Raw genomic sequence first — 15,392 nt, forward strand, 5'->3', positions numbered from 1 at the left:
GGCTCCTCAGGATCGCGCCTGTGGTGTTCAACTTGCTTCTTTCCATCCCCCACTGGTACCGGCCTTTCAAGCATTTTTTCCTGAATACTTTCAGCACTTATCAACTAAAATGGTTATGTGCTTCTCTTACTTACACTGTGGAACTGGAAAGGCTCTCCCTTGCTCCAGGAGGTGGCACAGAGAGACTTGTGTCGCCTGCGCAGCGGTTTTGCTCTGGCAAGGCAGACAGTGCTGGGGAGCTTTTCCCGCAGAGCACCGGCGGCCCGGCAGCCGCCCCGCCGCGCTCCCATCGCTGCGCCGGGCGCGCACGGCGGGGCGGCCGCGGAGCGCCGGCCCCTCACGCGGGGGAGCGGCCCTCGGGCGCGGCGCGCAGCGGCGGCCGGTAGAGGGCGCAGTCCCGGCGGCACCCGCGCTGAGGCCCCGCCCCGTCAGGGAGCTGAGGGAGGGTGGGGCCGCCCCGACGGGGCGGGGCCAGGCGGGAGCCGCCGGCTCTCATTGGCGGAGGCCGCTGCCGGCCCCGCCCCGCGAGCGGCGCGGGTCCCGCTCCGGGGCCGGTTGCTGCCCGCGCCCCGAGCGCCGGCCCGGTGCCGTCCGTGCGTGCGGCCCCGCCGCCGGGGCACCGCCCGCCCGTCCCGCCCCGCTGTCTGTCGCCGTGCCGGGGACTGGCGGCCGGCACATGGCGCGCTGCGGCGGCGGCGCGGCGCCGAAGGGCCCCGGCCCGGCGGCGGCGGAGCGGCAGCGGCTGAAGGAGGCGCTGGCCGAGCAGCTCCGGCGGGATCTCGACAGGTGAGCGCGGGGCGGCGGCCGGGCCGGGGCGGCGCCGGGCGGGCGGGACAGCGGTAACGGTGCCGTCCCGCAGGCTGCTGGCGGAGGGGACCCACTCCGACGTGACCTTCCGAGTCGGCGGCGAGGAGGTGCGGGTGCACCGGGCGGTGCTGCTGGCGCGGGCGCCGCTGCTCTGCGAGCGTCTGGCGGGGGGACAGCTACAGCTGGAACCCGCGGAGTTACGGGAATTCCTGCGGTGAGTGCGCGGCCGCGGCGGATTGATGGGCTGGCCTCGGCTTCTGCTCTCTTGTGTCCTGCCTCTTCTTTTCCCAGTGCCAGCACCTGTTTTAAAGCTTTTCCCATTCAAGGCAGTACCCTCCCAGCCTTCCTGCAGAGTTTGCAGAGGACTTTTCTGTAACTTCTTCCTTTCCCTCTGCCTTTTGCCCTTCTGCTGACGGCACGTGGCTGTACTCTCCAATTTAGCGTGTTTTTTTATGGTATGTAAAGGACTTGTAATAGAAAAAACTAGCAAAAATCCTTTGAGATTGTCTGTGCCTACAAAAACCCCTTTTTAGCAAGATTCCCAAATGAAAACAGCAAATAAAATCCACTCTCAGCTCGTATTTGAAAAAGTTATGAATATAGGAATCTAGGAGAACTTCAGCAAGTTGGATGAAAATACATTAAGTTCAGACCACATCACTCAAGTCCTAGCAAACCATGGGCTAGGCCCAACACAGTGCAGCTTTGGTGCAAACTGGGATCCCAGAGGGAGGTGTGTGGGCTGGCTGCTCCCCAGGGACTAGTGCAAGGGCCAGCGTGTTTTTGCACTGCCGGCTCTTCTCCTGTTGCCACATATGCAACATCTCTCATGTCTTGCTCCAAACCTTAGGTGAGTTACATGAGGAGTGTTGGCCGGTGCAACCAGACCTTGCAATCCTCCTCCTTTTAAGTTCCTCTAATCCTTTTTTCAAAGAACTGCTTTTCTGTAACAAAGCTCTGGTGTTGCCACCTAAAAAAGAGTTGGTGTTAGAGCCAATCAGCACTTACAGGATTGCACCGGGAGCAAAGTGGTAGAAAGAAATCATTCTGGGATTTTGCATGAATTCAGGATGTGCCTAGAAAATGTTGGTACTTGCAGGCTTCTGAGATTGTTGCCAACAGCAATGGGATAGAGTTGCAGTTTTAAAATTCACTGCTTTAAACACAACCCAATTATGAAAGAAAACTTTGAGAGAGCCCAGAGTAGTATCTGAAACATTGAATCCTTGTAGTGGAGCAGGTTGATTACCAGGCATTTGCTGGGTTACTGCCACAGCCTGGTAGGAGTATTAGCAAAACAAGTGTCAAGAAACAAAACAGCATTTGCTTTGTCTTGTATTTTTCCTGATTTCATTGTTACTGTGATATCATTTCTTTCACATTCATCTAAGTGGTGTTACAGAAGAATTTCAGGGAGAAGTATGATAATGAATTTTTTTGTAAAAATCATATTAATTTTTAAACAATTATTCTGAATAATTATTTATAGGCTGTTATATCATGGGTTTGTATTCCTAATGGTAAGCACTAAATATGTTACTGATACTTGCTTTCAGTTTTGTCTGGGTTTGCTGTAAGGCAAGAAATGATGTCTGAAGTTCTGCATGTTCTCCAAAATGCATGGTGTTGGAAGACACCTTTAAACTCAGCTCAACTAATTGTAAACCTTGTGCCTTTTCACAGTTTAGAGTTTAGAATCTTCAGATTAACCTCCCCATATGTTCTAAGCTGTGTATGAAATGTGCTTTACAAGATATTTGCTTTCTCTTAGTTTTCAGTGCTGTTTGATACTTCACCATTTGAGTCCTCTAACCCAGCACATTCTGTGGGGATTCCTGCTTACCCAGAGCACTGAAGTTTGGACTCATTTGGACCAAAGAAAGGACTGCTTGAAAAGAGCCTAATCCATTGTTCAGATTATCAAGTAGTATCAGTGGCTGTTGAATCTCAGTGGTTTCTTATTGTTAAGACACAAATTAATTTGATCTTTGTAAGTGCAAAACAGTGCCTTAAATTAGAGCTTTAGTTTTACTGGAAGCCAGCCTAGTTCCTGGAGCATATAAACTGCCATGATGAGTTGTAGCAGAGACCTGTAGCTGCAGCTGAGCTCCTGAGAGCTTTTTGTCTTCTACAAAAGTTCTGGTTTCTTGTATATATGGAGAAGTAGAATACTAGTAATAGTATTGCCGAGTTCATCAAAGCTATAACAAAATCTCATTCCTTTTCCTGTTTGTATTCAACTTTGCTTTTATTTTCCCAAGTAAAACTTATCTTTCCATGGGGATTTGGGAATTATTTTCTCACGAGCTATATCTGGCCTCCCTCTCAGTGAGGCACACTTCCTGTGGGCCTCTGTCTCTTTATCAGGAGAGATGAAGTGGGCTACGTGTCACTTGTGTGCTGAAGGCTGTGGTAGCTCCTCTTCCTTCTTCTTTTGAGCAGGAGATAGGACAGTTGTGTGAATGAAATACTTGACTTAGACAATGAAGATGCCCTGCCCTAGCTTTCCAAGTCTACCAAGATTTAAATGCACTACACGAGACTGTTTGCTGCAGTTGGGTTTGGTAGACGTGGGTGCATTAAAATTCTGGGTATGTAGTGGTTCAGAGGTTTCCTATGTTTGTTTTATTTTTATTAATAAAGTAAATAGATTTGGGTTTCATTTTGGCATTTAATTGTGGTAGCTTCATTTGTTTTATTTACTGAGTCCCCAGTTGTATTAAGGATACCATTTTTATTGACTGAAGCCTGGTGATAACAAAATTAATTGCATTCCTGAGGTTTCTTGTGTAGATTCTCTGAAATTATCCTGAGCATTCCCAGGAGATTGTTGCTTCATTGCCTAGCTTACGAGATTCCCTATGGATGTTTTTCAGTTACTGCAGAAATTAAGAATATTAAAATAATTCATTTATGGTAAAACACTTTATCTGTTGCTGCTAGTTTTCTTTCTCCCTCAAAGTCAATTTGTACTGTCTACATGTTAAATATGCAAAAGCTCTGTAGCAACAGAAAGGGGAATAAGAAAAGTTCCACTGCAAATTTAGCCTAACGTGTTCAATGGCAATTTTTTTTTCAACAAACTCTTCCTGCAGTTTTTATATTCAGTATATGACCAGTGGACTTGAGTAATTGCGGTATTAGCTTACATCTGGTGAAGATGGAGGGATAAAATGTGAATTATTGAATTTTTTTTTCCATTGTCTGTGTGACTTTAAGTGACCGTTCTTGGAAGGTCTAGTGTGGACAAAAAACTTGAAGACAAAACTTCAGAATACTTCTGTAAATTTTTCAAAATTTTCTGGAAATTTTGAATTCTCTATCTTTAACTGGGTTTCTGCTCTGAATTTCTATTTGTGATTCCTACTGCTTTAGAGCTGTAAAACACAGATGTTACCTACTGTGAAGCACAGTGAATAGGGAAAAATGTGTGGAACTTGTGGTCTTGAATTTTCTAAAGAATTGCAAAGTCTCCCTGCTCCATCAAACAATTTTTGCTCATATTCTTGGTAATATGGCATGGTTTGACTTGTCTTTCCCTCATGCTATTATTATGGTAGGTTGGAAAGCACTTTAAATATCAAAAGCAATAGATGGTCAGCTCATAGGTTAGGAGTTCTGAAAGCACACACGTACACAACAACCTTAAAATCACATGTGAAAAGGATCCACTGATCTTACTCTTTCCATGTGAAATCTTATTGTTCCTGTCGTATCCTTTCCTTGTGCTTGCTTTCCAAATTTAACAAAATATTAACATTAACCTTCTAATTCTATATATTCATGTTTCTTCTTCTTCTCTCCTGATGGGGACCTGTATCACATAGATAAAAAAAAAAATTCTACCTATCTCAATCCTTTAAATAGAAGACTCAAGAAGGAAGATGGTTTCTTTTTATGTTTTCTCTGCCCCATCAGAGTACAGTGTTCAAATAACACACTCAAATTACTGTTCTCTGGGTATTGACAAAAAGCCTGTCTGCCATGGAGTGACTAAAGCAGATCTCTGAATATTTCTGCTACATCCAAAGGAACTGTAGCTCTTCTGTTAAACTTTGTTAACTTCATCTAGATGATATGAAACCAAGGATCAAACATGTTGTCTGTGCTGGAGTGCAGTGTGTTTCTAAAAATGTGAGATCTTTGCAGTCACAGACTGCAGGCTTTGTTAGCCTTTCCAGATCCTGAGCCAAAAATAAGCTGGTGAAACAGATGGGAAAGTGGGAAGCTGGAATTACTAGATAGGCAAAGTGAAAGTTCTTGGGTAATCTTAACTGCACATTTTTGGGCTTTAAGAGCTTCCTTTGAAATTAAAATTTATTTCTCCAATTCATTTATATCTCTATACAATTTTTATGATTTTCTACTGTAATCTTGATGTTAGAAGGTTTTGATATTTTGTGGTACTTGTTTATGCTTTTCAAGCATTTGCAGAAATAAGTTTTCCAGAGATACATTTTTTAAAAGGTTGGGTTTTTTAAGCACCAGAGAGTCCAACACTTTGTTTTCTGGTCATAAATTTTGCTAGATAAAACTAAGTAATTTTTTTGTTTTCTTTAATTGAAAAATGAGAGTAAAAATTAGTGTTATATTCTAGGATTCTGTATTCATCTGATATAAATCTTAAAGAAATTGAGGAGCTGTTTATGAGGAAAATACAAGAAAGCAACAATCCTACTCTTCAGATTGCTCAAAAAAATGTACATTGTCTTGGACAAAGTAAAAGAACACCAGTTGACCAGAATACTCCAAGTGGAGCTGTGCAGAAAGGAATTGTTTGTTGGCCTGGTATTGAGGAAGAAATTCCAGAAGCAGTCATTGATACAGAAAGCAACAAAGCCGCTGGAGGTAAGTTTGGAATTACACTTTTTTTCTCTTTTTGTCTTTTAAATAATTGTTCAAATATTCCTATAGTTGTGAAAATGCAGGCAAAATTAAAACTATTGTTACAGCACAGCTGTCATGGATATTCTTTTCTATGGCCCACCTCATGATCTCACACTTAGAAGAAATGAATTGCTGCAGAAGTTAGGCAGGCACAGTTCCCAGCCAGTGTGTGGTGTAATAAATCTGGAGTTGCCAGGTATTAGGTGTGGCCATCACCATGTCCTGTCTTTTCCCTGGAATACAGTGAGCTCCACTCTTCACCATGTAGGACTTCCACACAGCAGAGTATCTCCCTTGTTTTCCCTTCCTAGGGAATTGCACTGGTTCCACTGTTGTTTTAGGAGGGTTCTGGAACCTTTCAGAATCTTCCATACTACAGCTCTGAATGAAATCATACAAGTGTTGAACTGCATCTTCCCCAGAGGTGCTGGCTGCTGCAGCTGTGTCAGTGACACGGGCTCAAGCAGCACATCTGTTCAGGTGGGACCCGTGGCACTGCATGCCCCCAGACTTCCTCAGGGGCTGCTCTTCTTCAGAGCAGGAAAGAATGAACTGGGAAAGAGTAACTGTAGCACTTCTTCTGTAAATACCAAATAGGGAGCATTGGTCAAGTTTCTGGTAAGTGAAAATAAGAAGTAAAAGGCAATGTTTGGAAACCTTTTCAAGGAAAACCCTAGCTTGAATATGTAATAATAAAAAAAATAATTATGCCAGATTATTTTCAAATATTTTGTCTGTGCACTGTCAATAGTCTCTTGTACACCTGACAAAGTGAAAACAGCTTTTTCCCCTATATGCAGGTCATTCCAAAGTAGAAACCGCATCTGTGTTAGGAGAAGAGTTATTGATGCTCTACAAGAAGTGCTGTTGTACAGATATTAATATTTGCGTAGAAGGCAAACATTTTCAAGCTCACAGGTACATAAGTATTTACAGTAAAAAGTTTTTCAATCAATAACATCTGGTATAAAATGCTGCTGTTACTGTTATCTGTAGGAAGTTATTGCTGGTGCTGGTCTCTAGCTGTGAACTGTTACACTTTTTAGGACTTATGTGTGGAGTGGCTGTACTTTGATACTAATAGATATAATTCATCATCCACAGCAACTATTTTGAAAACAACTGTGCTTTTAGCACTTCTAAGATTGCCACTGTAATCTCATATATTGAGTATATACTCATGGAAATACTTGGAGACTTTTTTCCTCTATATATATATGTATGAATATAAAATAATTTAAAAATCTGTGATCTGTAAAGAAAGCAAAAATCTACTAATAAACTATTCAGCTATTAATGCTGAATAAAGCTTCCATATAGGCAGAACATTTCTGGAGTAGTAATTTTTGTTTCAGCTCTGCAAAATCTGTGCATACACAATCTGGTTTTACTTTCATTACTTCAGTTTTGTAGATGTAAAGATTGTCAGGAGCCTTTCCTAGATCAAAAGTCCAAGACCGTTTAAGAACTTTGGCTTATTGTACTCCTGTGGCTTGGGAAAGCAAATTAAAGTGTCAGCACCATTCCTTGTACCTTTGATTTAAGTCTGTTTGCATTTGAGATAGCAAACTAGAAAGCCTGTATTTTGTTCCCTTTGAGTATATTAAGTAACTTAGAGAGGGACTATAAAAACCCTCCATTACTTCCAGTACTTTCTCAACACAAAACTGGGGTGGAGGGAGAATGACCGTTTGTTACTGACATTACAATATCTTTAGAGGAGGTATATTATAATTATGTGGTATTTGGATATATGCTACATTTTCAGAATTAAATGTAGTAAGGAATGTTTGTTTCTTCTGGTCTACATTATATGTTGTCAGATACATAAGTTTGAGAAACAAATGCTTTACTGCAGGAAAAATAGTGCAACAAAGAGCTTCTATCAGCAGAGCTTCTTTAATTCAGGCCACTTGCTGCCCGAGGCTATGTATCTAGTTTAACTAGCATCAAAAGATACGGCAGTAAATCATAGAGAAAATAAGGATGCTGTGAAACAGGCGCAGGACTTGAGCTCGTTTTAGCCCTGGGTCATGTGAACAGTCGGAGCTAATATGGGCAATGGAACTTTGAGTATCATTGTGGTGAAAGAACCAGAATGCTTTACTTACTGTAAGGGTTTTTTTTTGTTAAGTTCTCAAACACGAGACAGGCTAGGCCCCCAGTCTCCCACTTGTGTCAGTATTCCTTACTTTCTCATGAAGTCCTGTGGACTTCCAATAGACTTTAGTGTTGCTGGCTTTGGTCTTCCTAGTGTTGCATTTTTACAGAACTCTGCATGAAGCAAATCAGATTTGGTTGGTACTAAAACTGGCACTAAACCCATCACTGTAGGAAAGCACAGATAAATTTATTTCAAAATAATTTGGTATCTCCATGTATTTTATAAATATATGCTGATAAAATTTACATTTAGGTACTGCATATTCTGCTGTGTACCTGTCTTACTTAAAATTAGTCTCTGAAATACCCACTCTAACTATGCGCTTGAACTTGACTGATCACTGTTCATTACTAAAATTTATTTGGAATGGAATAAAAAACTGGAGATAAGTGTATTCCATATCTCTATGATATTGTGTTATTGTATCTTATAAACAAAATATGGTGTGTGTACCCCGAATTTCATACACTTCAGGTTAGGATGTAATATTAATTTACGTGTGGACATATTTCACTAAGATAGGAAACGTTCAGTAAAAGCTTTGTTGTTGTTATTTTTGCTGGATGAATCACAGGAGGAATGTGCGAGAAGGTTCTAATTTAAAGTATTGAGACTTCTGAAGCAGGAGGAGGGAGGAGAGATGACAGAATACAGAATATAAAATGACTAAAAGAGACCATAAATAGCATTCTTCATGCTTCTTCCTACACAAAATGAGAGTGCTCAGAAACATTTTAAGAGACAAATACATGTAACAGAAAGGATTCTCAAGCCTGGTATAATGTTTTGCTTTTTCTGCCACAGGAAATACACGACATAAGCTAATTTTAGAAATAATAGGAAGCTTAGAAAGTGTCATGAAAAAATTCTATGTATGAGAATATTATCTGTGGCTGTAGTAAGCCAGACAAGACACATAAAGGCTAATGCTATAACTGGTGTGGATCTGGAAAACTGAAATCACAAAGCAGTTTTCATCCACTATCTTGTCTTCCTCTCTGCCACTGTACTTCCACCTTAAGAGTCCTGTTGCAAAGGTCTTCTTACCTGATATTTTGAAGACCGATACTGGTAGAGATACTGAGCTACACAGACTGCAGCTCTGGGGTTTCTTTATTCTCTTTTATGGATGGATGTAGTAGTAAACTGAATTAGTTATGGCCAGTTATATGCCTTTTAAATATACAAGGGCAGTAAGTGTAAACAGAAGTAGCTGATAGCTCTTGTTGCAAAAATACATCATATTGTCCCAGAATGTGTTAATACCAAGTTTTGTTTGACTTTTGGTGAGTAGCAAATTCTGAATACAAGACATTACATACTTAGAATTTTGATAAATGCACATTTTGTAATATAGGAAGAATTTAAGATGTTCAGGATATAATTATTTATAATGGGGCTGTATAAAATATTTATTTACTTTATTTAATAACTGTTATTTAGTCTTATTTGGTAAATAAAACAGGAGAAATAAATGTGAAATTTTATATAAAAGGAAGATGCTTGTGGTAATAGATTTCCTCTGTGTGAATCTCAAAGTCATACTAAAAACAAGCTTTAACTGAAAAATTTATAGAGTACTGTTTGGTTTTTTTCTGTAGCATATTTTGAAATTCCAAACATACTGGGAGAAAAGGCATGCAGTACACAGCTGACACCTTAATGCATACAGGGCAAAGATTTAAGTCAATGTTATCAAAGAGTCTCATCATGAATATTTGTATGTAGTGGAATAATGTTTACTTTTTCTCTCTCAGGGCCATTTTATGTGCCAGATCTAGTTACTTTGCTGCCATGCTGAGTGGAAGTTGGGCTGAGAGCTCTCAAGAGCACATCACTCTTCAAGGGTAAGTGTCATCTCTGCAAGTCGTGTGGGAGCAAAGGTAGGCAATTTACAATTGCTGCAAATATGTAACAACTGTGCTGTGTACAGAGCGCTGAAGATTAATATGCCTTGACACTTTTCTCCAGCCTGATACATTTCCTGAGTACTGTTTTGACTTCAGGATGAAACTCTGTGTGTAATGTATTTGTTAATATTGCCAGATGATTCAAAAAAGTCTTTTTCATTAACAAAAGGGCGCTAATCCTTTTGTGTAGAGTATGTTTTAATATTCACAATATACTTGAGAATTCTTTCACTTCTTGTTGTACATGTCATGAAAAATACTGTGTCTGAACAATGTAAATATACTTATTGTACAAATAAGTATGAAAATTGCAATATAAATATAAATAACATTTCCTAAATAGTGTTTAATTATGATATTTCAGCAGCATATACTAAAGCAATTTTATCTAGTGGGCTTGTTCACCATGGCTTTCTGCGTGAGAATAATGGAGCTGTCACTGTAGGATGAATACTTAAGACTTCATAGATTAGCTGGGGACTGCCAGGTTAGTTCTTTTCAGTATCAGAAAACTCTATTGAAATAAATTCAATTTCCTTTAAAAGCAAAGGAGTACTGATCCATGTACGTGTTAGCTTTTATTTCAGTCATGATGTTGGCCATTCAATTTCCTCCAGAAAGAACTGTGTACCTGCAAAATGTAACTGCTTTGTGTTAATACAAAATATCTTGGCCAAGTGATACTTTCTTAAATGGTCATTTTAGTTTCCTGTTAGTGTAATAATGCTGCTGCCAAATCAGAAACGTTATCTGTTGATTTGGTTATAACTTCCAAACCCTTATAAAACAATATATTTGCAATTTAATTTATTCCATAGTTTTTATGGTGTTTTAGAGGCTGATAGTCACCAATTACTCTGGTGTTTACACTTCTCCCTCTGTAATTGATTTCTCTGTGGTTAACAAATTTCATCCTTATTTTTCAGTAGAGGCACTCTCCTGAGAAGTACTGAATCCTTATATGAGACTATTCTCATGCCAGTGTCTCATAATTTCTGTTATTATGAGTCATATGCATAATTTTACCTTTTCCAGTTCACTTTTCTGCTTAGTGCTGGTTTCTGTGCTGTTTTCTACACTTATAAATGAAGTACATATGGCTTACTCTGAAATAATGAAAAGTCTACTTAAGGTAACAGCTGTCAAGACTGTGGGGAAACTCCTCCTCGCTGACTTTCTGGCTGTTGTGTGTGCTGCTATACAGGGAGACAGCTGTGCTGATTTTGCTTCTTTGCATATTGCTGGGTTTTTTCCTTTTGCTTTTAGTCATCGATGTCAATTGCTTAAACATGTCTGACGTTTTAAAGGGTCTTAGCTCTGCATGAATATTCCATTTATACTCATGCACACAGGACTTGTGGGTCCTGAAGACTGCAGACAAAAATGTATGTACACAAATACAAGAAAGTGTTGTTCAGATCAGGTTCACCACTGAGGCTTTCTGTGCCTTTCTGCATTGAGATGCTGGAACTGTGAAAGGATGCAAACACTGCTGTGTAGGCCTGCCAGCTTTCTTAATCTGAATCAAGACTAAATATTCTGAGTAATATTTCTACTTAGCATTGTAACAAAGCTTCTAAATATCTATTTTTGTGTTGTACAAAAAAAATATATCATAAAGACTTGGAATAATTATATAAAACAATTTTTAAATATATAGTTACTTAATAGCTGACCTATTGCTGGTAATGAGCTTGGCAATGATGAAAAAATCCTTCTATATTATCAGTGTAAATATCGTTATTAGTAAGTCTGCTTATTACTTATTTTTAAAGATCTAAAGTGTTAGAAAGTCCATCAAATCCATTGAGTATCTAAATTGACCCCAAATGTAGTCTATTTAGATACTTCTGCATTGGAAATTTTTATTGTTTTAATTTTATCAGATCTTTTGCCTTCCATTCACAGAGCAGCTGGATGATGTATCAGCTTTTTTACCAACTTCCTTTGGCTAAGAAATGTGATGCATTTTATTATGGGCATGTCTTTATGTGTATTTTTTCATTCTTTTTTGCAGTATAAGCCATGCAGAAATGAATGTTGTCTTGCATTTTATATATGGAGCTATTCTGGACTTCCCAGATGAAGTTGATGCTGGGTATATATCAATTTTTTTTTTCATTTTAGTTTGTGCTCGTTTGTTTGCTCTGTATTTTCGCAGTTAAAAGTCAAAAAGAAGACTCAAAAAAAAAAAAGAGCTGTTGAAGAAATCTTATCTATTTGACAGCTACTGTTAAAGGTGTGCCAGCTGGTTTTGGAATACCCTATGAGGAGAGTGAAAAAACAGATGATGTTTTATACCAAAATAAATCCCAATTGGCCTGTATCTTCCTTTTAGTTTTCAGACTAATAAATACAGTATGTGATAGTATGTAACAGTTCATATTTTTAGTTTATTTTTGAATAATCACTGAAGGTGATGAAAAGGCGAAATAGTTAGTCGTAGATCCATGAAAGAGGATATATAGGAACCAAATGTAAATGTTGGCATTTTGTTCTGGGATAGTTTTTAATCACAGTTTTAAACATAATCCTGTATTAGTGAAGTAAATTCTGAAATTTGTGAATTATTCTCTGAAACCTTTTATATATTAGGTTATGCCACTTAAAATGCTACCATTTCCAAAAAAAATGGAATTGTTTATAATATGTTCCAATACTGATGTTTAGCTAATTAATTGAGATATAAAATTAAATTATGACATTGATTATTATATAAAATAATTAATAGTTTGCTCACTCTGCTTTTTAAGAATGTCATCAATAACATTTTATGTAACTTTGGGAAAAACCCTACAAAATTCCAGAACTCTGCTGGCACAAATACGTTTTTCATTTGCTATCCTTAAAATAGAGAAACTGAGAGTCTTCCAAACAGTTCTCAGCTAGAGGCTGTTTTTATACAGGCTGAACTCAATAGCTGGAGATTATTATTAGATCCATATACGTTTCTGCTTTGAAGATTTTTCTTTGGCAGGTATCACACTTGGTTATCAGTCTCTTTCTGCAGTTAGTTCCGACTGAACCAAGAGGTAAAGGTAGCATGTAAATTGTCCTGTAAGGAAAATGCACATATCACAAGGATTTTTTTATTCCTGTCACTATTGCTTTCTCTTCAGTCACATGTTGGGCATTGCAGACATGTATGGGCTGGATGGACTAAAAGAAGTAGCTATCTACATTTTGAAAAGAGATTACTGCAATTTCTTCCAAAAGGTATGTCACTTCTCATGCTACTTGGTGAGCTACAGAGCCTGAGAATTTCAAATCTGTTACTTAACACCAAATCACAGTGACAATATATGTAGGAACTCTGTGATCAAGGTGTTGGCTGAAGTCACCAGTCCCTGTTCTCAGGTGTGAATCTGGAATAGATGGTGGGAGTAAGACTTGTGATATCATCAGCTATTTATAGACACTTGGAAACCCCAGCTGATTAAAAGCAGTATTCTACATTATTAATTCAATGTATTAAATTACACTCAGTATAGTTTAATATGTGCTATTGTAAATGTAACTCTTCTTGGTGGGCATGTGGAAATGCTCTATATTTGTATATCTTGTTTCATGGGCATATATTTAGAAAAAAAATTATCTGTTCAATTAAAATTGGTTTAAAATCAAACATCTGCTTAGAATTGAGCATTTCCATGCATTAGGCTCATGAGGCTGAATCCTGCTTTACTGACATGTGGAAATAGATGACTGCATAAAGGCAAAAAATCTTAAATACCATGGCAGTTGACATTCCTTATGAATCTTTGAACGGAAGATTTTGTATTTTTGTGTAGTTTCTGTAAATCAAATGTACAATAATTGTGATAATTTTCTCACAACTCTAGCCTGTTCCTGGCAAACAGCAACCTGTACTAGAGTGCATGGCTATTGCCCATTCACTGGGAGTGGAAAACCTATATGCTGCTTGCATGAAGTAAGTAAAATAAAATAAAATAGTTTTTATCTGCTTTTTGTTGAAATTATTTTATCTTGTAAGATGGGTTTATTTTGGCATATGTAACATTTACATTTTAAACGTTTTTTCTTCACAATACTTTAGAGGTATCACTTATGCTAACAAGTGAAGATAGAACATTTTTCATCTTCCTTACCTAAGAATGGCTCTCTTTTCAACAGATGGGTAGGAAAACATTTTGCAAGATGTTTTTCAGAGAAAAGCTTTGCCAATTTACCTACTGAACTTCAGAACAATTGTCTTGTTATGTTGATTAACTCTTTGGTAAGTAGTGTGCTTTGTAGAAAAATAGAGCAAAGTAAATTTTTTCCTTATTTATCTGTACAATGTAATTTAAGAGATAATAAATACAGTTTCTTAAATCTATAGTACATTTATACTATGTAAAAGTTATAATTAGAATAACAATTTTAGAAACTTTTTTGATATGAAATGTCATTGTTATGCTTCATGACACACAGTCTAGTAATTATCACATCCAATTCCACCATAATAATAGAAAATATGTTTATGAAACACAACTGTGACATCATAATGTAACATTACGGAAGTGTTCAAGGCCAGATTGGATGGGGCTCTGAAAAACCTGGTCTAGTGGAAAGTGTCCCTGCCTACAGAAGGGAGGCTGGGATTAGAGGATCTCTAAGGACCCTTTCAACCCAGGCCATCCTATCATTCTCTGATTATGTATTTGGATAGTGAGAAACAGGAAATCACTGTATCAATTTCTGTGTTACATGGTGGCATACCTCATTTTTGACTGCCTTTTCATCTTTACCTGTATTCCAATTTGGAAAACATTGACTTCTTTCTTTTTCAGACCTCAGGTGGTCACTGGCTATCAGGGATCACAAGCTATTTGTTTACAGGCAGGCTGACTTTACAAAAATAAAGTAGCAGTATAGTAACCATATCTTTTACTTCTCAGATAACAGTACTACACTGGTCCCCCCTAAAGCTCAGCTTTCATTTTTTGTAGCACTTATTTACATTGTTCCAATTTAGACCTGCCTAAGTTTAAGTATTTTCTAATTGTATTTCTGTATTAAACTATGCTTAGAACTGATTTAAGGTAACTGATTTGAACTAGACCTGTTAACAGAAATTTGGTCAAGTACTCAGCCTGTAAATACACTGACTTGTAACAGATATATGAGAAGTATATAGAAATAAAGGTAAATCTGTAGAGCTGCTGCGAAACATGACTATGTATGTAACTGAAATGTGGATTGTCACAGACAAAATGTCATCTAATTAACTCAGGTAACATTCACAGCATGATTTTGGTTCTATCACACAAGCAACAACTAAATATGTGACATCTCATATATCTCATGCTGAAATCCTTGTCCACGTATCTGTGTTACCAAACTAAATGGCTCCGGTGTGGCTGTGCGCTGTCAAACACAGCCCTGGTTCAAGAGTTGCACTCTTGAATGGTTCTGGCCAAGAACTACCTCTGCTGAAAGGACTGTGAAGCCTTCTTGGGACTGGTTTTTTCAGGACTTCTGTGATGAAGTACTTAAAGTGCAGAGGCCAGCATGTCAGCTAGGAGTAGCAGTTGCAACTGCATATTCAGGTGAAAGCCTAAAAAATGACAGATTTCAGAGCTGTGTGCCTTTAGGTTGGATATTAGGTAAAGATTCTTCCC

At 38.6% G+C, this 15,392-nt stretch overlaps 2 protein-coding genes across 4 annotated transcripts in view; one reads left to right on the plus strand and one right to left on the minus strand.

Moving 5' to 3' along the window:
- TGFBR3 (transforming growth factor beta receptor 3) overlaps positions 1–294 on the minus strand; it is a 184,025-nt gene extending 183,731 nt beyond the window's left edge. The window contains exon 1 of the mRNA XM_077785442.2: positions 135–294. The gene's annotated coding sequence lies outside the window, so the exon portion shown is untranslated. The remainder of the gene's footprint in view (positions 1–134) is intronic.
- A 339-nt stretch (positions 295–633) lies between these two features.
- Positions 634–15,392, plus strand: part of BTBD8 (BTB domain containing 8) — a 30,812-nt gene continuing 16,053 nt past the window's right edge. The window contains exons 1-9 of one of the 3 annotated variants that reach the window (XM_021526283.4): positions 634–786; positions 860–1,021; positions 5,405–5,655; positions 6,495–6,612; positions 9,616–9,705; positions 11,786–11,866; positions 12,888–12,984; positions 13,611–13,699; positions 13,903–14,005. In XM_021526283.4, the coding sequence (XP_021381958.4) occupies positions 677–786; positions 860–1,021; positions 5,405–5,655; positions 6,495–6,612; positions 9,616–9,705; positions 11,786–11,866; positions 12,888–12,984; positions 13,611–13,699; positions 13,903–14,005 (1,101 nt within the window). In that variant the 5' untranslated portion in view covers positions 634–676. Of the gene's footprint in view, positions 787–859; positions 1,022–5,404; positions 5,656–6,494; positions 6,613–9,615; positions 9,706–11,785; positions 11,867–12,887; positions 12,985–13,610; positions 13,700–13,902; positions 14,006–15,392 lie in introns of those variants that run through there. The other 2 variants (XM_085586433.1, XM_085586434.1) reach the window with 2 other exon arrangements.

Source organism: Lonchura striata, chromosome 8 (genome assembly GCF_050655825.1).
Source record: "Lonchura striata isolate lonStrDom1 chromosome 8, ASM5065582v1, whole genome shotgun sequence".
NCBI classification, from domain to species: domain Eukaryota; kingdom Metazoa; phylum Chordata; class Aves; order Passeriformes; family Estrildidae; genus Lonchura; species Lonchura striata.